Source organism: Pelophylax lessonae (assembly GCF_965119305.1).
Source record: "Pelophylax lessonae genome assembly, chromosome: 4".
In the NCBI taxonomy this organism is placed as follows: Eukaryota; Metazoa; Chordata; class Amphibia; order Anura; family Ranidae; genus Pelophylax; species Pelophylax lessonae.
This window is the reverse complement of record NC_138771.1, coordinates 327,660,652-327,681,880: the sequence shown is the minus strand read 5'-3', so window position 1 is coordinate 327,681,880 and position 21,229 is coordinate 327,660,652. Positions and strand designations below refer to the sequence as shown.

The 21,229-nt window shown below is 46.3% G+C and overlaps 1 protein-coding gene across 1 annotated transcript in view; it reads left to right on the top strand.

Moving 5' to 3' along the window:
- The first annotated feature begins 21,055 nt into the window (after nucleotides 1–21,055).
- GRPEL2 (GrpE like 2, mitochondrial) overlaps nucleotides 21,056–21,229 on the top strand; it is a 28,719-nt gene continuing 28,545 nt past the window's right edge. The window contains exon 1 of the mRNA XM_082257029.1: nucleotides 21,056–21,146. Within this exon, the coding sequence (XP_082113155.1) occupies nucleotides 21,067–21,146 (80 nt within the window). The 5' untranslated portion in view covers nucleotides 21,056–21,066. The remainder of the gene's footprint in view (nucleotides 21,147–21,229) is intronic.

The window sequence follows — 21,229 nt, the reverse complement described above, 5'->3', positions numbered from 1 at the left end:
ATGGCCAATAGCAATGGGCCACAAACACCCAGCCCATGGCAAGGTAGGTGGCTAGAATATCTAATGTTGGGGTTATATGAAATCTCTTTCACCCTGAAGAGGAGATCTGTTTTAAAGCTGGCCATACATACAATATTCTTATTCAACTTCTTTTACATTTACCTTCAACCATGTAGTACAAGGGCCTTCCTGATTCCATACAAATTGAAAGTATTTAGGTTTGACTTCATATTATATGGTTTTGGTAAATCTAAAGGAAAATTGTACAATAAAGTTGTATAATGTATACGGCCTAAGAAACTGCGGGCCCAGGGCAATCTTTTCTTACCCCCAACACAAATCATCAGTCTAATTTCAACCACTTGAGGATTTTGAACTTAAAACTTATGGTCTAAAAAAACAACAAAGTTTCTCGAAAGCTACCTCCCTCTTCCCCTCTATTAGCTGCAGTCACTTGCAAATAGTCTCCAAGCGTCATCTGGGTAAATCCAATATAACAATGTTTCAGAATTATTTGTTGTGTTTACTATTCCATTTCCTATGTATATGAAAGGTTTGATCTATCTGCATAAAACATTAGTTAAATAAACCTTACAAATTAAAAAATAAATAAATAAATAAATTGTATTTCTTTATCATGTTCCTCTATGCCCCCTTCTCAATTTTAATTTTTAAAGGTAAGGTGTAGTCAATGACAACTATGGACCAATAAGATATGTATACCTCCTGCACTGCCCGCTAAGGTGAAGAAATGGAGATCCCTGTCTGTGGATAGTGTTTGCTTGCTGGTTGATAGGGATCTTAAGCAGTTCCATAATAAACAGTGCTTCTTTGCTGCTTATATTTCTCATCGCTGATTTTCTTCAATGAAGCCCAAGTAGTAACCATGACTGCCATTTTGTTCACCACAAGTGAGTATCTTTGTATATAGTATCTCTCTCAACCAATGGAGGATCATTTTCTATTTGTTACTTTATTTTATACCCCATCCCTACATTTACTTATTTATGTATGTTTAGATGTAAATACATGTCTGTATACGAATATAACGAATACAATTCAAAGTGCTAACAATAGTTTACAAAGCCATCCACAACTCTGCCCCCAGCTACATCACTAACCTGATCTCAAAATATCAACCAAGCCGCTCTCTTCGGTCCCTTGTCACCTCTTCCCATGCTCGCCTCCAGGATTTCTCCAGAGCTTCTCCCATTCTTTGGAACTCTCTACCCCAATCTGTCCGACTGTCCCCTAATCTATCCATCTTTAGACGATCCCTGAAAACCCTTCTCTTTAAAGAAGCCTACCTGGCTACTAACTAATAACACTGTTTCACTTGCTCCATCAGCTCATCCCCCACAGCTATTGCCTTTTGTATCAATTGACCCTCCCTTTTAGATTGTAAGCTCTAACGAGCAGGGCCCTCTGATTCCTTTTGAATATGAATATCCCAGATGAATATCCCAGGAGTTTAATTGACTTGATGCTATACTTAAAAAGTGTTCCTTTAATTTTTTTGAGCAGTGTATTATCAGGACATATTTGCTATAACACAGTGAGGCCCCGTTCACACAGGGGCGATCCGACTTGGGGGGGCGACCTCCGAGGTCGCGGTGCGAGCAGCGCGCCGCGACCTTGGAGCGGCCGGCACGGACTTCATAACATTGAAGTCTATGACGGTCGCTCCGGGTCGCCCCAAAGAAGCTCCGGACCCTTTTTCTAAGTCGGAGCGACTTGTGTCGCTCCTATTAGAACGGGTCCGCAGCTTCCCTATGGAAGGCGACCTACGGCGACCTGTGAGGCGACCAGGTCGCCTCACAGGTCGCCTTAGTGTGAACGGGGACTGAATGTAACATTTACCAAACATTCACTTCAGATGAATCAATCACTGTAGTTTAAAACATGTTTACCAAGAAGATACACCTGCACTGGATAGTTGATCAATGTGGTATTCACTGCTTTATAATTTTCTCCCTAAGGATTTAGTTTTTTCTTTATTCCAAGGTGGGTGTTTGCAAGTCTCAATAGAGAACAGTTAACTCTTGATTGTGACACAGTCAATAGGGCATTGTTCATGGAAACAACAGCTCTGGTGTATTAGTACAGTCAGGGGCGTAACTACAGTGAGGCAAACAAAGCATTTGCCTGAGGTGGCATTTTTCAGGGTGGTGGCGTCTGTTTTTGGGATGATGCCTGCAGCTGCAGGCATCACCCTGGTGATGGTATTGTTTTTTTAGAGCCGGCAGTCGGCTCTCTTGTAATAGCAATGGGAGCGGCTTACTAGCTGCTTGATTGCTAGTACAAGCAGCTCTCCTTAGCTCTACCGTCCCACCGGGAGTCTCGAGTGACGCTTTGTTGGTCGAACAGCCAAGCAAAGCCCTAACATGACATCACTTCTGGCTTACTCGGGAACCCACAGCGCCAGTTTTTAAAAATCTAAAATATTAAAAAACACCAATCTTTGAATTTTGAATGCTTTTAAGTGCAGAGGAAGGATTTGGGGTCTTATAGACCCCAGATCTCTCCATAAAGAGTACCCGTCACTGCCTATTGTTGTCAGAAGAGATGTTTACAAAAGTGATAAAAAATAAAAACAAAGCAACAATGTAAAAAAAAATTAATAATTAAAAAATTAAAAGTAAAGTGCTTTGGTCCTCCCATGTTCGCGCCCAAAGGCTAACGCACGTGTCGGGGCAAGCAGCGATTGTACCACACATGTGAGGTATCACAGCGAACGTCAGATCATGGGCAGTAATTCTAGCACCAGACCTTCTCTGTAAATCTAAAGTGGTAACCTGTAAAGCATAACCTATCGATAGTAAAATTTACCTCATTTGTCGCCAATGCATGGGCATGCACAATTTTAAAGAGGCTGAGGTGGGAACATTTAGATGGGACAGCACAAGGGCAGCACAAAACCCATATACAGCACTGAGTGCAATGGCTGTACCATCCAGGCCTGACTTAAAAAATTACATGGATCAAAATTCAGCAGGTTCAGCAGTGATCGGAGGAATTTTGATTCATGTATGGGCTAGCTGGTTCTAAACAAATCTCTCGATGGACTTGTATACAACCAGACAGTTGAGTGTTTCTAGAATGATCAGTGCGGCCAGCTATAGCCAACAACACTGATCACTGTATTCTATTCTGCCTGCGGGGAAGGTCTCTCACTGGCAGAATACAATAGCACAGCAGGAGGATTCGATGTGGATGGGGTAATCGGCACATTTTTGTTTGTTTAATCTGCTGTATTGTATGGGCTGTTTTAACCATTTCCATACCGCAGTACGTTATATGACGTCCTGGGCTTTGAGTGGGGATATCTGAATGATGCCTGCAGCTACAGCGTACGATTCCCTGCAAAGTAAGAACAATCATAGTGGCTGCTTACCCGCTTGGCTGTTCTTACGCCCCACTCCTCTCGCTGTCCTTCGGTGCTTCTTCTGGCTTGCCCGTGCGATTGGCGAGCTAGAGAAGGAAACCGATGGCGGCAGAAGTACACCACAGAGAATACTGAGGACCAGATGGTCCCTGGCAGTCTCTATGACTTTCGGAGGCCCGGCGTGATGTCATAAGCAGTTGTAAATACTGCCGTAATCTCGGCTGGAAAGCCGAGATGTTTTTTTTTTTTTTGGTCTTAGGCTTTCCATTATGTAGGAAAGATCTGAGGTCCTATTGACCCCAGATCTCTCCATAACGAGGACTGTCATATGCACTATTCCTATTACAAGGAACAATTACATGTTTATATTCCTTGTAATAGGAATAAAAGTTATCAATAAAAAAAAAAAATGTAAAAGGAAAGTGTAAAATTAAAAAATCAAGAATAAAGTAAACAATAAAGAAAACAATTATTTAAAGTGCCTGCGTGCTTGCATGCAGAAGTGATTGCATATGTACGTCGCGCTCACATATGTAAACGGCGTGCAATCCACACATGTGAGGTATCGCCGCCAATGTTAGAGCGAGAGTAACAATTCTAGCCCAAGACCTCCTCTGTAACTTTAAACAGGTAACCTGTAAAAAAAATTTAAATCGTTGCCTATTGAGATTTTTCATAAAAAGTTGCAACGACTGCCATTTTATTCCCTAAGGTCTCTGCTAAAAAAACATATGTAATATTTGGGGTTCTGAAACATTTTCTAGCAAAAAAAAATGATGATTTTTACAAGCAGGAGCAGAGTGCCAGAATTGGCCTGGTATGGAAGTGGTTAAGCTGGCCATAGATGGGTAGAAATTTCTAACAGTGTATGTTTTTTTTTTTGTTCCTTAAAGTCTATTCATTCTAAAATCAAGTGTTAAAAGCAAAGGCAATATTTTAAACAACATTCGAATGTTCTAAGAATTTTTGTATGAAATTTCCTATGACTTTTCCTAAGAATGTTCGTTCAAAATTCCATCCATCTATGGCAAGTTTAATGCACAGGTTAACAATGGTCTGGTAACTGTACTGCGGCCGCCTTTGACCTCTTCAACCATTTCCCAGTTGTCCTTATGAGGAGTGTCCAAGGATGCCCTGGGGTCTAGAATCTCATCAAAGCCCCCGACGACAGATGCTAGAGTTATCGTCATCATACCCTGCACATCTCTAGCCAGAGACTTCAGCATCAGATACATGCACTCCTATTATATGTTGTGTTACCTTCCTGGCCATCAGACATGATTGACAAAGGTACACTGCCAGATATGGGAGCTAAATTAATGCCTACATCAGGGGAAGGGGGGTCATCTCATCATACTGCCTCACAATAGCCCAACTCCAGGCATTTTGTGTTTTCACAATTATCACTGGTACAGGAAGACACAGTGGTCTTAAGTATTTACCATTGACATAAAGGTTGCCCCAGCTTACCACAGAGACCATGAAGGACCGAAAGTTCTTCGATGAGCTCTATGGTATAAGAAACTGGAAGCGACAAGTACTGTCGTCACTTACGGTTCATCCGGATGTAAACTGCCCCATCAAAAGCATTTGAACACATAGATCTTGGAGTGATCAAATGCTTTTAAGGGCAGAGGAGGGATCTGGGGTCTTATAGTTCCAGGTCTTGCCATAAAGTGTACCTGTCACAACCTATTACTGCCACAAGGGATGTTTACATGATCATAAAAAAAAAAAAAAAAAATTATAGAAACTGCAAAAAAAAAAAAAAAAATAATAACAAAAATTAAATGTAAGTGCCCCAATACCCCCATGCTCATGTGCAAAGGCGAACACCTGCATATGTAAAAAGCGATTGCATAACACATGTGAGATATTGCTGCGAATGTCAGAGTGGGAGCAATAATTCTAGCACCAGACCTCCTCTGTAACGCTAAACTGGTAAACTGTAAAGGCTTTTAAAGCGTCGCCTATGGAGATTTTTAAATAATATAGTTTGTCGCCATTCCACAAACATGCGCAATTTTAAAGCGTGACATGTTAGGTATCTATTTACTCAGGGTAACACCATATTTTATATTTTACCAAAAATTGGGTATTGTATTGTGTTTGTTTGCATTTAAATTAATTAACGTGTATTTTCTAGCAGAATACACTGATCAGCACTGCAGCTAATTAACTGCAAGCTACTGTTTAAAGCGGAGTTCCAGCCTCAAAATCCACTTTGGGCCATCCGCTTGCTCAGTGTCACCTAAAAAAGAAATGGATAGTCCCAATTTTTTTTCTTTCAATTACCTGCCTTGATATTGAAGAAAATATACTTACCTTTCTTCCACTTCCTCCCTCTGCCCGCGCCGTCCCTTCCTGCTTGCATTGATTCCTGGGAGCTGAACATCATCGCTCCCAGAAATCAATGCGCCTGCATCGGCCCCGCTCGTCAGTTCCGGTCAGGGCCGGTGCAAGCAATAGGCAAGTCAGGCGGCTGCCTAGGGCGCCAGGGTAGGGGGGCGGCAAAATCCGTATCCCAAGCCAATCGCTGGGGATTCAGATTCCAGCAGTGGCGTGGCATAGCATCGGGGGTCACCTGGGACCAGTGGCGTACCAATAGGGGGGGCGGGGGGGGCGGTCCGCCCCGGGTGCCACACATTAGGGGGGTGTCAGCGAGCACCAGGGTGACACCCGGGGCCGGCCGCCGGAGGAGAAACTGTATAGCAGAGAAAGGGAGAGAGAGCCTCACTTCGCTCACGAGCCCTGCATACACTGCGGGAAATGCCGGAGTTAAGTGTGCTAGATAATGAGAAGGTGATTGGTTGCTTGGACCGCCTAGCAACCAATCACGGCTCATTAACTACTAAGCACATTTAATTTCGGCATTTCCCGCTGACCGCTGTGTATGCAGGGCTCGTGAGCCTCTCTCCCATTCTCTTTGAACAGTTCCTCCCTCTCTGCTCTCCTCCTCTGCTCCTCATAAGGTAAGGGGGGGCGCAATTGTATTTTAAAGTTGTTATATTGGGGGGGGAGGGGGTCTCCATTGTAAGGGGGTTGTCTACATTGTAAAGGGGTTCTATGGGGGGGGGTGTCTGCATTATAGAGGGGTTTTATTGGGGGGCGTGTCTGCATTATAGAGGGGTTTTATTGGGGGGGGGTGTCTGCATTATAGAGGGGTTTTATTGCTGGGGTCTGCATTGTAGAGGGGTTTTATGGGGGGGGGGGTTGTCTACATTGTAAAGGGGTTCTATTGGGGGGGTGTCTGCATTATAAAGGGGTTCTATTGGGGGGGTGTCTGCATTGTAGAGGGGTTTTATTGGGGGGGGGTCTGCATTGTAGAGGGGTTTTATGGGGGGGGTCTGCATTTTAGAGGGGTTCTATGGGGGGGGTTTGTATTTATGGGGGGGTGTCTTCATTGTAAAGGAGTTTTATTGGAGGGGGGGTTGTCTACATTGTAAAGGGGTTCTATGGGGGGGTCTTCATTATAGAGGGGTTTTATTGGGGGGGGGGTTGTCTACATTGTAAAGGGGTTCTATTGGGGGGGTGTCTGCATTGTAGAGGGGTTTTATTGGGGGGGGGGGAGTTGTCTGCATTGTAAAGGGGTTCTATTGGGGGGGGGTCTGCATTTTAGAGGGGTTCTATGGGGGGGTTTGTATTGTAAAGGGTTCTATTGGGGGGGGGTTGTATTGTAAAGGAGTACAATTGGGGGGGTTGTATTGTAAAGGGGTTCTATTGGGGGGGGTCTGCATTGTAAAGGGGTTCTATAGGGGGTTTGCATTGTAGAGGGGTTCTATTGGGGGGGTTGCATTGTAAAGGGGTTCTATTGGGGGGGGTCTGCATTGTAAAGGGGTCCAGGAGTACGGGGGCTGTGTAATGTAAAGGGGTCCAGGGGTACGGGGGCTGTGTAATGTAAAGGGGTCCAGGGGTACGGGGGCTGTGTAATGTAAAGGGGTCCAGGGGTACGGGGGCTGTGTAATGTAAAGGGGGTCTTCCTACATTTTACTCGCAGTTATTACTGCAGTCCTATATTTTTTTTTTTCTGCACTTTCTGAAAGCGCACCAAAAGTCTTGCATGCTGCATCTTTGGCACGCTTTCAGAAAACAGGAAAAATTTTTTGGGGGGAGTGACACCATGGTTTACTGTACCAGGTGACACCAACCCTAGTGACACCACTGGCAGTAGCACACAGTAAGTATGCCACTGCCAGTTACATGTATTTCTGTCTGGCGCCTCAGGTCAATCAGCGCAGTTTTTGCAGAGGAGGAGGGGCCTGGTCGCCGGGTCAATGTGCGGTTCTTCGCCTTCACGCCGGGGGGGTGCCAGATATAGGATCCACCCCGGGTGCCAAATGCTCTAGGTACGCCCCTGCCTGGGACTATACTATGGACCTGCGCGCATTATTCAGAAGGGCAGTGTCAGTCCCGAGTGTGCTGGCTCGATCCCAGTCAGTGTGCAGCCTGCAGTAGCTGGTTGTAATGTCAGGTGGGTGGCGGCATCCTGGGGGTGTGGGCATCTATCCCCACATGATAATTGTGCTGCCCCGCAGAAGGAGGCCACGCTCCCTTGGAATATGGACATCGAGGGCAGCTGGGAGCCTAGAAGAGGGAAGAGGTTCACAGCCTCTTTGAGCAAAGAAGAGGCGGGCAGAAGCATCCCCGGAGTTCCAAAGCCTGGACTCCGTCACCTCCAACCTCCTCTCTGCTCCGCTCCAGCATCAGCAGTAAAGCCCGGAGGATGAGGACGAGCGGGAGCTCCACCCTCTCACTGAGCCCCACCCTCTTTTTGAGCCCCCCTCTCTCTGAGCCCCACCCTCTCTCTGAGCCCCCCTCTCTCTGAGCCCCACCCTCTGTCTGCCACCCTCTCTCTGAGCCCCACCCTCTGTCTGCCACCCTCTCTCTTAGCCCCCCTCTCTCTGAGCCCCACCCTCGGTCTGCCACCCTCTCTCTGAGCCCTCCTCTCTCTCAGCCCCACCTTCTGTCTGCCACCCTTTCTCTGAGCCCCCCCTCTCTCTCAGCCCCACCCTCTGTCTGCCACCCTCTCTCAGAGCCCCACCCTCTGTCCACCACCCTCTCTCTGAGCCCCCCCCTCTGTTCGCCAACCTCTCTCTGAGCCCCCCTATCTCTCAGCTCCACCCTCTGTCTGCCACCCTCTCTCTGAGCCCCCTTTCTCTCAGCTCCACCCTCTGCCACCCTCTCTCTGAGCCCCACCCTCTATCCGCCACCCTCTCTCTGAGCCCCCCTCTCTCTCAGCCCCACCCTCTGTCTGCCACCCTCTCTCTGAGCCCCATCCTCTGTCCGCCACCCTCTCTCTGAGCCCCCCTCTCTCTCAGCTCCACCCTTTGTCTGCCACCCTCTCTCTCAGCCCCCTCTCTCTCAGCTCCACCCTCTGTTTGCCTGTTTGCCACCCTCTCTCTGAGAACCACCCTCTGTCCGCCACCCTCTCTCTGAGCCTCCCTCTCTCTCAGCCCCACCTTCTGTCTGCCACCATCTCTCTGTCAGCCCCCTCTCTCTCAGCTCCACCCTCTGTTTGCCTGTTTGCCACCCTCTCTCTGAGAACCACCCTCTGTCCGCCACCCTCTCTCTGAGCCCCCCTCTCTCTCAGCCCCACCCTCTGTCTGCCATCCTCTCTCTGAGCCTCCTCTCTCTCAGCCCCCTCCTCTGTCCGTCACCCTCTCTCAGCCCCCTCTCTCTCTCTCAACCCCCCTCTCTCTCAGCCACCCCTCTCTGTTAGCCACCCCTCTCTCTCTTAGCTACCCCCTCTCCTCCAGCCACTTTCTCCCACCCCTCCTTCTCCCCCCTCCTCCCTCCCCCCTCCTCTCCCCCCGTCTTCTCCCTCCTCCTCCTCCCTCTTTTCCCCTCCTCCTCCCTCTTCTCCCCCCTCCCCTCCTCTCCCTCTCCCTCTTCTCCCCCCTTCTCCCTCCTCCTTATCTTTCTCCCCCCTCCTTCTCCTTTCCCCTCCTTCTCCCCCTCCTTCTCCTCCCCCCCCCCGGTAGCAGTGATTAAAAGGTCAGGGGAATACATGGGCAGGGCAAAGGAGGTGGAGCCAAGGGGGCGGCAAAATGAGGTTTCGCCTAGGGCGTCAAAAATCCTTGCACTGGCCCTGGTTCCGGTGCAGGCGCGTCATTCCCTGCTAAACAGCTTCTGGCCATGCCCAGAAGCTGCGCAGGGATGACTTGCCTGCCCCGGAAGTGACGAGCAGGGCCAGTGCAGAGCATTGTGGGACCGAAGAGGACGCGCTGGCTTCAGCTGCCCACACCTGAGATGGCAACGCTGGACAAGACATTTTCAAGGTAAGTATTTCTTCTAAAAGGTAAGTGCAACCTAGGACAGTTCAGAGCCTATCTATTATGAAATGTACTAGCCCTGAGGGTATTTGTATTGAAAAATAGTTTCCGAGGCTGGAACTCAGCTTTAAAGCAGGATTTCCAGCAGGCTCATTTGATCGTCTGCTGTCAAACAGGCAAGGTCCCTGCTGTAGAGGCTGAATTTTGTGTACCCAGCTTTAGGCAATTGTCCTGGAGCAGGTATCCCCATTGGAAAATTTCCCCTCATCTTACATTGTACAATTTTAGATTTCACATCACTTTCTGTGCCATGACAATGGCCATCAGGACAAATAGAAAGGGTTACTCTACCCAGTGGGTACCCAGACAGCAATAAAACTGGGCAAAGGGCTAACGCTTCCCTACTCTACCTAAAACTAAAGCCTGGGCTGAAGTTCTATTTTACATGTATATATGAAGGCTTCTGGGTATAGAAATAGATGATAATCAAAGAATGGAATTGTACACACTCGTAGGTGTGGTTGGAGGGTGGCAAAAAACACATGGGTAAGCCACATTTTTACTGCTCTCCCCAACCAACTCTCTTGCTGCTGTGAACATGCCTAGGGAACCACCTGGCTCACACCTGCCTTGATACCTTTATTGCCACCTAGCCCCTTCGGGTTTTAGGAGGATTCCACCAAAGGTTATCCACTCTTTACTATCAAGGATTACCATTAATTTGTATATAGACTGGAGTTCTAAAAGTTTCTGGAATCAAGTAATTTTTACTGCAATCTTTTTAATATAGCACCCTCCTAGGTAGGTGCTAGTGAGAGAGTTTTTGGCTCTGTCTGCCTATCAGAGAAACGTGTTGGGTATTTCTGTCTCCTATGGTACACAGACCCATGTGGACTGAACCAGCAGCCATTCCATCTATGTAACCTTGGTATATGGTATATGCTATATATATTTCAACCGCAACAATGCTTTTAGCTTCCTTTGGCCTTTGTCTAATTTTGCATAAATAAAGTTTTGTTGCTTTTATAATTACAGTTTTCATCCAATTGTCTGCCCAGTACAGTCCCACTTAGGGGGGTTCCTTTGTTGTTCTTGAGCTGCAAAGGCAGCAGATGAGGGTGTACACATGTTGCGGCTGCTGTACAGTGCAGTGAAAAATTATCCCTTCTGTTGCATTTGGCGGGCAGTACCATCCACCGAAAGCAACTCATTCAACTTAATGGGGCTGTTCCGCAACTGCTCCACTGCGTACAATGCTCTGTGATGCTGTATTGATTAAAACAGGAAGAGGAAACAATATATATATATAAAGAGTGCATTGCACTGTTTACATTGTTTTTATGAACTTTATTGAGAGTGAAATGTACAGTATATTTAGGTCTCTGCACAATTTAAGGTGGAAATTAAGCCATCCAGCTTAGAAAACATTTACTAGATGAGTTTATGAAAAAACACTCTCCGAGTTATATAAAGAACTTTTCCCAGTCCCTCCTCCCTTGGTGGTTAAAGGATAAGTCCCCCTTAACACTAAAATCCCTGCATCTATAGACATCCATGATCTAACACTAACCTATCTAGCCCTGTAAAGAAGAAATCAGTATACTTATCTTTTGTGAAGCCATGCCGACCCGATCCCATGCTGAGCTATCAGCTGCGGCTTTGCTGTAGAGGCAGGTGCAGAGGACACATCCAACAATGGAAGCCCCATAGTAAGTCTATGGGCGACGTCACTTCCCATTAATTTCGTTGTTGGCCATGTCCTCTGCAGAGTTTCCACCGATGGAGACCGTTTCGGATAGGCTTCAAAAAAGGTATGTATACTGATTTCTTCTTTACAGGGCTAGATAGGTTAGTGTTAGATCATGGAGATCTATAGATGCAGGGATTTTAGTTTTAGGCTGGAATTATCCTTTAAGTGCAGAGAGCAATGGGTGGAAGAGGTTCTGGATCCCCTTTACTCATCTGGTCTCAGCAAGGGATCTACTAATCCATTTTAAATTCCTACATAGGATTTACTATACTCCAGCAAAACTAGCCAGAATTTACCCAGGGATATCGGCGGATTGCTGGCATTGCTCCTTCTCTCCGGCCACCTTTGGTCATGTGTTTTGGCATTGCCCGGTGGTCAGGGATTATTGGCCTGTTATTCTTCAGAACTCACCTCTTTACCTGTGCCCATGACGGTGACAGTCTGTCTGCTTGGGTTGGTGGAGGGTTTGGCACCTACTAGAGCCCAACGTACATTGCTACATTTGTTGTTGTATTATGCCTGCAAGACTTTATTTAATCTTATATTGGAAAAAGACCACCACACCTTCTATCTCCTACTGGAAGGGATTGGTTAATAAAATGTTGCCACTCTATAGAGTTACATACTTGAGCAGGGGTTGTCCCAAGAAATTTGAGAAAGTTTGGCAGATCTGGCTTGATAGCCCAACAACAGTTGCTCAGGACCTCTAGGGACATGACAATTAGGATAGGACTTCCTCAGTGGGGTGGTGGTTGCCAAGGTGAATTGTGCTAGAGTTTTTTCTTTCACCTGTTGTATAAAATCCTTGCTTGATGTCATTCAAACCTATGGTCCTTAGGCCCTCATTAGCTTGGGGTGCTCTCCCCTGGAGGGACAAGCTGTGATTGCCTATTATTCTATACTGGAAACTACATTTATGTCTCTGGTGAAGGACACATAGCATTTGATGCTGTGGAAGTACTTGCTAGTAGATGTGCACAGAGGGAAAATTTGTTTAGTTTCATTTCATTTCATTTCCATTGACTCGTAACAATTGGTAAATTTCTTAAAACATGTTTTTCTATTCTGAATGATTCGCACTTTCGTAAGGGTCACTTTTCATTGAATCATAATGATTCATAATTACGTAAGGCTAATTTTTAATTGACTCTGAATTCTTACTTTCGTGAGATTGCTTTTTTCGTTAATTCGGAACGAAATTTGTAATTTTTGTAATTTTTACTTTTGTGATATTGCCTTTTTCATTGATTCTTACTTTCGTTGCATCCAGCAGGATCAGATTGTGTGTGTTTTTTTTTAAACAGCAAGAAAACCAAAAACATGTCTCTCTCAAAATTGCGGTGCCTAATGTGTCAGAAAACCAAACTAAAATACCAATTTCCCAATCATTCTGAATAGCCAAAATATAAAATTGTGAAATGCACTGTATTTTGGTGCTTTGGATTTATTTGTACTTTCGTAAACACATTTTGATTATTCGGAATGATCCGCAATTTCAAAATTTTAGTTTCATTTTCTGACGCGTATAGCCTACGCCCCTCTGACGCCGTTTTGAGAAAGAGTACAGTGGTGTGGTGAAAGGGGAGCAGAAAGGGGTATAGTTTTGGTGGTTTTGGGTGCTTTTGTTAAAAACACAATGTCTGCAGTGAGAGAGATTGCGTGTGTTGTGATAGGGAGTGAGAATGAACGTGTGCAAATTATTCGCTATAGAGACATTTTCATTCTTTCATCTATTCGGAAGTTCGTATTTTCGTTCTTTCCTTGTCAAATTTGTTTTATTGAGTTTTAACTTGTTATACAAGGTTAGAGCAGGTTCACACTACTCCGATTTGGGACGTGACTTGTGTGCCCTCAAGTCGCTCCAAGTCTCTTGTCATTACAAATTCAATGTAATTTAATGAGAGCCGTCTTAATATGCACTACTGAAGTCGCTCTGACTTCAGAAAAGGTTCCTGTACTACTTCAAGGCGACCTCTATCCGACTTGTGCACATAGACTTCAATGGGAGTCGCCTCTAAGTCGGATCCTTATCTATTTTCAAGTGACTGTGATCAGACTTTCCAGAGATTACCCAGGCATTCCCCACAGACAAAGTCATCTATCATTTAAAGCGGTTGTAAACCTGAAAAAAAACAAAAAACCTGCAAGACAAAGGCATAATGAGCTAGTATGCTTTGCATACTAGCTCATTATGTATTACTTACCTTGTAACGAAGCCCCGAAACGGACCCCCGGACACCGCTGTGAGAGCTGACATGATTCCTCGGCGTCTCTTCCGGGTTCGGCGGCTCCGGCGCTGTGATTGGCCGGAGCCGCGATGACGTCACTCCCGCACATGCGCGCGGAAGTCATTTTCCGGCAGGCTCCCAGCATGGAAAGCTGAAGGTCCGCTGGACCTTCAGAGCGCATGCGCGGCTGCATTCAGTGCAAATATCTCCTAAACCGTGCCGGTTTAGGAGATATTAATTGTACCTACAGGTAAGCCTTATTATAGGCTTACCTGTAGTTAAAAGTGTCAAAAAGCGGTATACTACCGCTTTAAGTCTCTGCTAAAAAGTCGCTCCTTCATTGGGGGGTGACTTTCTGGTCGTGGTAGTGTGAACCGCCTCTTAGATGCAACAAGTAACATCATAAAGTACGAGTAAAAAGATAATTACAGATACAATGTAATATAATGAATACCATGTAGTTCAAAAATAGGTATTTTTGTTCTTTCATATGTTTGGAATTTCGAGTTTTAGTTTTTTTGTTATTTTGCCTGTTTGGAATTTTGGAATTGTCGTATTTTCGTTCTTTTACCTATTCAGATGTACAGATTGATCCGAATGTCCAAATACTTAAAATTTCTTACAAAAATCAATCCGTTACAAACACCTTTTCTTCCTAGGATGGTGCCTGGTAGAGGGGTGGGTTTTTGTTTTTGTGGGGAAGGTTTTGTTTATGTACAGAGCCCTGTGTGTGGCGGAAACTTTGTTTTTCTTGCAAAATAATAATAAAAATTATAAAAAAAAAAAAAAAATCTCTACACAGCAGCACCATGCGATACGCTGACCTGCGGTGCCATCCCATAAGCTGTGGAATAATGCAGCATGTCTTCCACAGACCACGGGCCACATCACCACACAGTTGAAGTATGAATAGGGCACATAGGAAGCAATGGGCATTGGTCTGTGCATAGTGTGAAGGAGCCCTCTGCATTAAATAAAAAATAAAATCAAAATTAGTTATTTTTTTTTATTAACTTTATATTTAACCACTTGCCGACCGCTCACGTTGAGCCTACTGCGGCAAAGTGGTTCGTTATTGTCCAGCGACGTAGGTCTACGTCGCTGAACTCCTCCCCTTGTGGGCGGCACGCGCGCGCCGCCGCAGGCTCGCTCCCACTGTATTCAAACACAGCGGAAGTCGGGCCAGGGGAGGAGCGGCGGTGATCACCGCCGCCCTTCCCCGATCGTCGGGGATCGAGTGTGGAGATCCGCCCGCTTGTGTAAGCATAGCTGAACCTGCGATCTGTGCCTGTGTCACACAGTCACCTCCCCCCACACACGTCAGTAAGCACCAGGCATACATTAACCCCTTGATCACCAATAAAGTTAACCCCTTCCCTGCCAGTGTCATTTTTACAGTAACAGTGCATATGTATAGCACTGATTACTGCAGTAATGTAACTGGTACCCTCAAAAGTGTCAAAAATGTCAGTCAAGAGTCCGATCTGTCCGCCGCAATCCCGCAAAAAAAAAAAATCGCAGATCGCCGCCATTACTAGTTAAAAAAAAAAACAATAAAAAGTACATAAATCTTTCCCGTAGTTAGTAGCTGCGATAACTTTTGCGCAAACCAATCAAAATACGCTTATTGCGATTTTTTTACCAAAAATATGTAGCAGAAAACAAATTTGCCTAAAATGTTAAAAAATGTTGATTTTTATATTTTTTTTGTGGGGAATTTCATATAAAAAAATGTGAAAAATTGTTATTTTTTCAAAACTGTCGCTCTTGTTTTGTTTATAGCGCTTAAAGTAAAAATCGCACAGGTGATCAAATACCACCAAAAGAAAGCTCTGTTTGTGGGGGAAAAAAAGGACATCAATTTAATTTGGGTACAGCATCGCACAACCGCGCAATTGTCCGTTAAAGTAACGCAGTGCTGAATCGCAAAATATGGCCTGGTCAGGAATGGGGTAAAATCTTCCGGTCTTAAAGCAGTTAAAAATACGCTCATTGAGAATTTTTTTGTCAAAGATATGTATCTAAATACATTTTGGCCGAAATATATGACAAAAATTGAATATATTGGATATTTTTTAACTGTCAAAGTAGAAAAATATTGTTATTTTTTCAAAATTGTCACATTTTTTTATTAATATCGCAAAAAATTAAAATTGCACAGGTGATCAAATACCACCAAAAGAAAGCTCTGTTTGTGGGAAAAAAAGGACGTAAATTTTGCTTGGGTACGGCGTTGCATGACCGCGCAATTGTCAGTTAACCTCTTTACCACTAGCCACTGTGCTGCTACTGCGGCACAGTGGCTCGTTATCGTCTAGCGACGTAGACCTACGTCACTAGACTCCTCCCCCTGTAGGCGGCGCTCGTGTTTTCATTCACAGCGGGAGTCAGGCCAGGGGAGGAGCGGCGGCGATCGCCCCGATCGTCGGGGAATCCAGTTTGGAGATCAGCCCGCCTGTGTAAACAGAGCGGGCGGATCTCCTAAGTCAGCCCTCAAATTTTCCACTCGCCTGCTCGCATTTTGCGAGTGGAAAATGATTGCGGGCGAGGACGAGAGAGGAGAGGAAGAGGAAAGGTGGCCGGATAATCAGAGCGGGGATCGCTGCACTGTAACATCTTTCATTTGAATTGCAGGGCGCTCAGCTTCACACGTAGTCCCGCCTCCTGGTTCGGTTCCTTTGATAGACAGAACACCGCCGGTACATGTGACATCTATCATAGGAGCCGAGCCAGGAGGCGGGACTACGTGTGAAGCTGAGCGCCCTGCAATTCAAATGAAAGATGTTACAGTGCAGCGATCCCCGCTCTGATTATCCGGCCGCCTTTCCCCTCTCTTCTCCTGCACAGGTGAGGCTGCAATCCATATTGATGGTCACATGGTTGGGGGGGTCTAATATAGGATTACAAGACTCAGCATGTCCTATTTATGGTCACATGGTTGGGGGGGTCTAATATAGGATTACAAGGCTCAGCATGTCTTATTTATGGTCACATGGTTGGGGGGGGCGTCTCCTATAGGACTACAAGGCTCAGCATTCCATATTTCTATTCACATGCCTAAGGGGGGGGGTCTCCTATAGGACTACAAGGCACAGCACGTCTTATTTATGGTCACATGATGGGGGGGGTCTCATATAGGACTACAAGGCACAGCATGTCTTATTTATGGTCACATGATGGGGGCGTCTCCTGTAGGTGGGGCAACTGGTGGCGAGTAACCCTTAAGGACTGGCTAGTAGCTCAGGACTTGAAATTTTGAGCCCTGTCCTAAGTGACAGGGAGTAACAGATTGCAGTGTTCAGCATAGCTGAACATGCGATCTGTCCCTGGCTCACTCAGTCACCCCCCCCCCCCCACACGTTAGTAAGCACCAGGCATACATTAACCCCTCCCTCTCCAATAAAATTAACCCCTTCCCTGCCAGTGTCATTTTTACAGTAACAGTGCATATATATAGCACTGATTACTGCAGTAATGTCACTGGTACCCCCAAAAGTGTCAAAAATGTCAGTCAAGAGTCCGATCTGTCCGCCGCAATGTCGCAGTCCCGCAAAAAAAAAATTGCAGATCGCCGCCATTACTCGTTAAAAAAAAACAACAACAAAAATGACAAATCTTTCCCTTAGTTAGTAAACGCAATAACTTTTGCGCAAACCAATCAAAATATGCTTATTGCGATTTTCTTTACCAAACATAGGTAGCAGAAAACAAATTGGCCAAAAATCTAAAAACAAAATGTTTTTTTAAATCTTTTTTGGGGGGAATTTCATATAAAAAAAATGTTAAAAATTTTATTTTTTCAAAATGAACGCTCTTTTTTTGTTTATAGCGCAAAAAAATGGATTTTTGTAAAATCTTACCGTAAAATCCTTTTCTCTTAGCTCATTGACAGACGTAGTCCTCGGTGATACACCACCTTCGGGTTATGTTGCCTCCACAGGAGCAGGACTAGACAGGAAATTAAAAAGCTCTGGCCACACCCCAGGGGCAGTCCCAGAGGGTATATCCTCTCTCTCTCTGCCTCAGCAAATCAGTTATGTGAAAAAGCAGTCTTTAGAGATTTTAACCCAACTCAAAAAACAGAGGGGCGGGGACTACGTCTGTCAATGAGCTAAGAGAAAAGGATTTTACGGTAAGATTTTACAAAAATCCATTTTTCTCTAGCGCTCATTGACAGACGTAGTCCTCGGTGATACACCACCTTCGGGACGTCCCAGAGCAGTATCACAACTGAGGGGTGGGAAAATGGAAATCAAATCCCAATCTAGAAGGCCCAACCGGTGCCAACTAGAAGTTTACAATGCTCATCCTTAATGATGAGACTCAACAAAAAAAGAGAATTTTTTTTTTTTTTTCAAAACAGAAAAAACCCTCGAGGTAGACCACCGGTCTCCTCAAATTGCGGCCTGCAAAACCTTGCGGCCAAATGAGGCATCCTGTGGCAAAAAAGTGCTCTTGCCCCCAGTGGCATCCTTAATGATTTCATCTAGGTTGGCCCCAAATAGACGATTCCCCTGAAAGGGGAGATTTGTCAAGGTCTTTTTGGAACCTAGGTCAGCTGACCAGCATTTTAACCACAGCACACGTCTGAGGATCACCGCTGTCTTAGATGCATGCCCTAATAAGGGAGTAGTGTCCAAGGCTGCGTCACAGATAAACTGTAGCCCTTGTATAATCTGTTCCATCAAATCAGATGTCTCCTGGGGAATATCTTTTCCCCTAAGTTCTTGGCGTACCATTTTCGCCCATTCCGTAAGTGTCTGGGAAACTAGACCAATAACAATTACTGGTCTAAATGCTGACCCTATCAGAGAGAAGATGGTGCGGGACTCTGCTTCCATCTTTCGATCCACCGGATCCTTAAAGGACGAAGTGTCCTCCACTGGAATAACCGTGGCTTTATTCAGCCTGGAAATAGGCGGATCCACGACTGGTGGTACCGTCCATTTCTTAATGATGGATTCCTCAAACGGATAGCGTCTAGCAATACGCTTGGAAATAGTAAAGGTACGTTTAGAATGCTCCCATTCTCCTTTAATCTGATTACCGAAACATTTAGGTACAGGAAAAGCCTTCATCGTCTTGATGGGCTTATTAGTACCAAAAGGAATCTCTGTTTCAGTTGCCTCTGCCGGTAAAGCCTCAAGTTTTAAGGTTTCCTGCACTGCCACAACTAGTGCGTCCACCAATGCTTCTTCCTGAATAATAGCAGGAGAAGAAGCGTCCTCCTCACTGTCTGAGGGGGCTTTACCTGGGATAACAGCCCTTGCAGAGGGACCTGCAATTGCCGTGACCACCTCTGAATCAGAGTCAGAGGTGTCAGATGGTATAGGGGTAGGCGGGGGTCGCTTCCTTGACCCCCGTCCCTGACAGGCCGCCTCCACCCGAGCCACCATAGACTCCAAAATTGCTGTAAATGACTCTATACTCTGTGCACCGGCGGGTCCCGTGGCCCCCTCGAGGGAAACAGGTGGGGGAATATGTGTGGCAGGGTCCATGATAATTCCAGTTACTTCCTGGATAATATAATTCAAAAATAAAACTTTTTTTTTTTTTTTTTTTTCGACCCCCAGCGCCACAAAAGCCCCTTAGTGTTACCTGCTAGGGATCCCTATCGATCGAGAGAGAGATAGACCCCCAGGCTCACCACTTGATGCTCAGAGTTTAACTGCAACAGGTTACAGCGCTGTCTTGACAAACAGGAAGTCTTTTGGCTGGCTGCCCAGGAAAAAAGGAGGCGGCTCCGCCCCTCTATACGCCTTCCGGCGCCTCCCCCAAGCTCCACGAGGTGTTTGGATCACCTCAAACATGGCCGCCCCCATGCTGGAGACACGAGGCTACGCCAAAATGGCGGCTCGTGCGATCCAGCAAAAAAAATGGCGGCGGCCCGTACTGAATAGCGGTGTGCTGCAGGGCACACAACACTCTCTCTGCATGGGGATATGGCGTGGCTGGCGGTACCGGCCCTGGCGGACCGCATGGCCGTTCGGGAGGCCTGCTAATAGCTGGAGATCTGATTAGGAAGGCAGTCTACATGTTCGTGGCTTCTGACTGGTAGGTAGCTTATTCTTAACCCATAAGATTCCCAGAATGCCACAGATTACATCTTTAAAACATGTATACAATTAGATTGTTAGCTCCCAAACCAAGCCTCCTGGCTTTTTGCACACATAAAATCACACTCAAAGTAGGAGGATCTGTGTCATGTTGTAGGATAGAAAGGGACTCTATCTTACCATACAGAGAGGGGCCCGCGTTCACCACAAAACCCGTCAGGGGGAACATACTACTCACCATACCGGAACCAGGCGGGCACCAACTCCTGACAGTACCCCTCTCCACCGGGGCGGGAGGGCTGTCGACCAATACGGACGCCGTGACTCATGGTCTTTGGCGTTTCAGCGAGACGTTTAACTCGCGTGGACAGTCCTTTAATGGGACTTTGTCGCGGCCGACCCAGCGCGGAGCTATGGCCTGCACGCGCTCGTAGGCTGAACTGGGGTGACCACCGGATCTCAACATCCAGCCCGTCGCCCAATTCAGCTTTCTTGCTTGAAGATCTCACAGGAACACTGGAGAAAAAAAGCTGTCTAAAAAATCCTTTAAGAAAAAATTCTTGCCAGGACCTAAGATCCCAGCAAGGTATCTAGGTCCTTACTCCTAACTAGACAGAAAATAAGTGATTTGCTGAGGCAGAGAGAGAGAGGATATACCCTCTGGGACTGCCCCTGGGGTGTGGCCAGAGCTTTTTAATTTCCTGTCTAGTCCTGCTCCTGTGGAGGCAACATAACCCGAAGGTGGTGTATCACCGAGGACTACGTCTGTCAATGAGCGCTAGAGAAAGTAAAAATCGCACAGGTGATCAAACACCCCCAAAAGAAAGCTATGTTTGTGGGGAAAAAAGGACGTAAATTTCGTTTGGGTACGGCGTCGCATGATCGTGCAATTGTCAGTTAAAGTTGCACAGCGCCGAATCGCAAAAAGTGGCCCAGACATAAGACAGCAAAATGCTCTAGTGGTTAAAGTCGCACAGTGCAGAATCGCAAAAAGTGGCCTGGACGTAAAGCAGGAAAATCCTCCGGTGGTAAAGTGGTTAAACTGTACAGCAGACACATTTCCTCCAGTGGACAGCGGTCGTCCCGCAGGTGGCGGCAGGGTGAAGGTTACACACACCAGCTGCTACGCAGCAGCTCTAGGGGTGGGCGGGGCTTCACAGTCCGCTTCTTATACTATTGATTGATTGCCAGCGCGGCTCGTGCCGCCCACGAGTCACGGCAGCGAGCAGTGAATGGGACGCTGGGAGTTGTAGTCCGACACGCCTCCTTTCCCCTATTGGCTGCCTGGAGCCCTGCCCTAGGGGGCCCAAGCTGGAGTGTAGTACGCAGGCGCGACACAGCAGCTTACGGAGTGATACACACACAGAGCGGAGGAATGATGATGGCTGGACTGAGAGTGAGAGGCGCCGCTGAGCAGCTTCGGATTCTACTAACACACGCCGCCCGGCAGCGCAGGTGAGGAGACCGCTAGTGGAATGTGGTGGGTGGCTGAATGTTCTCATTCCTTATATTATATATAGGCCCAGGGAATTGTGTGA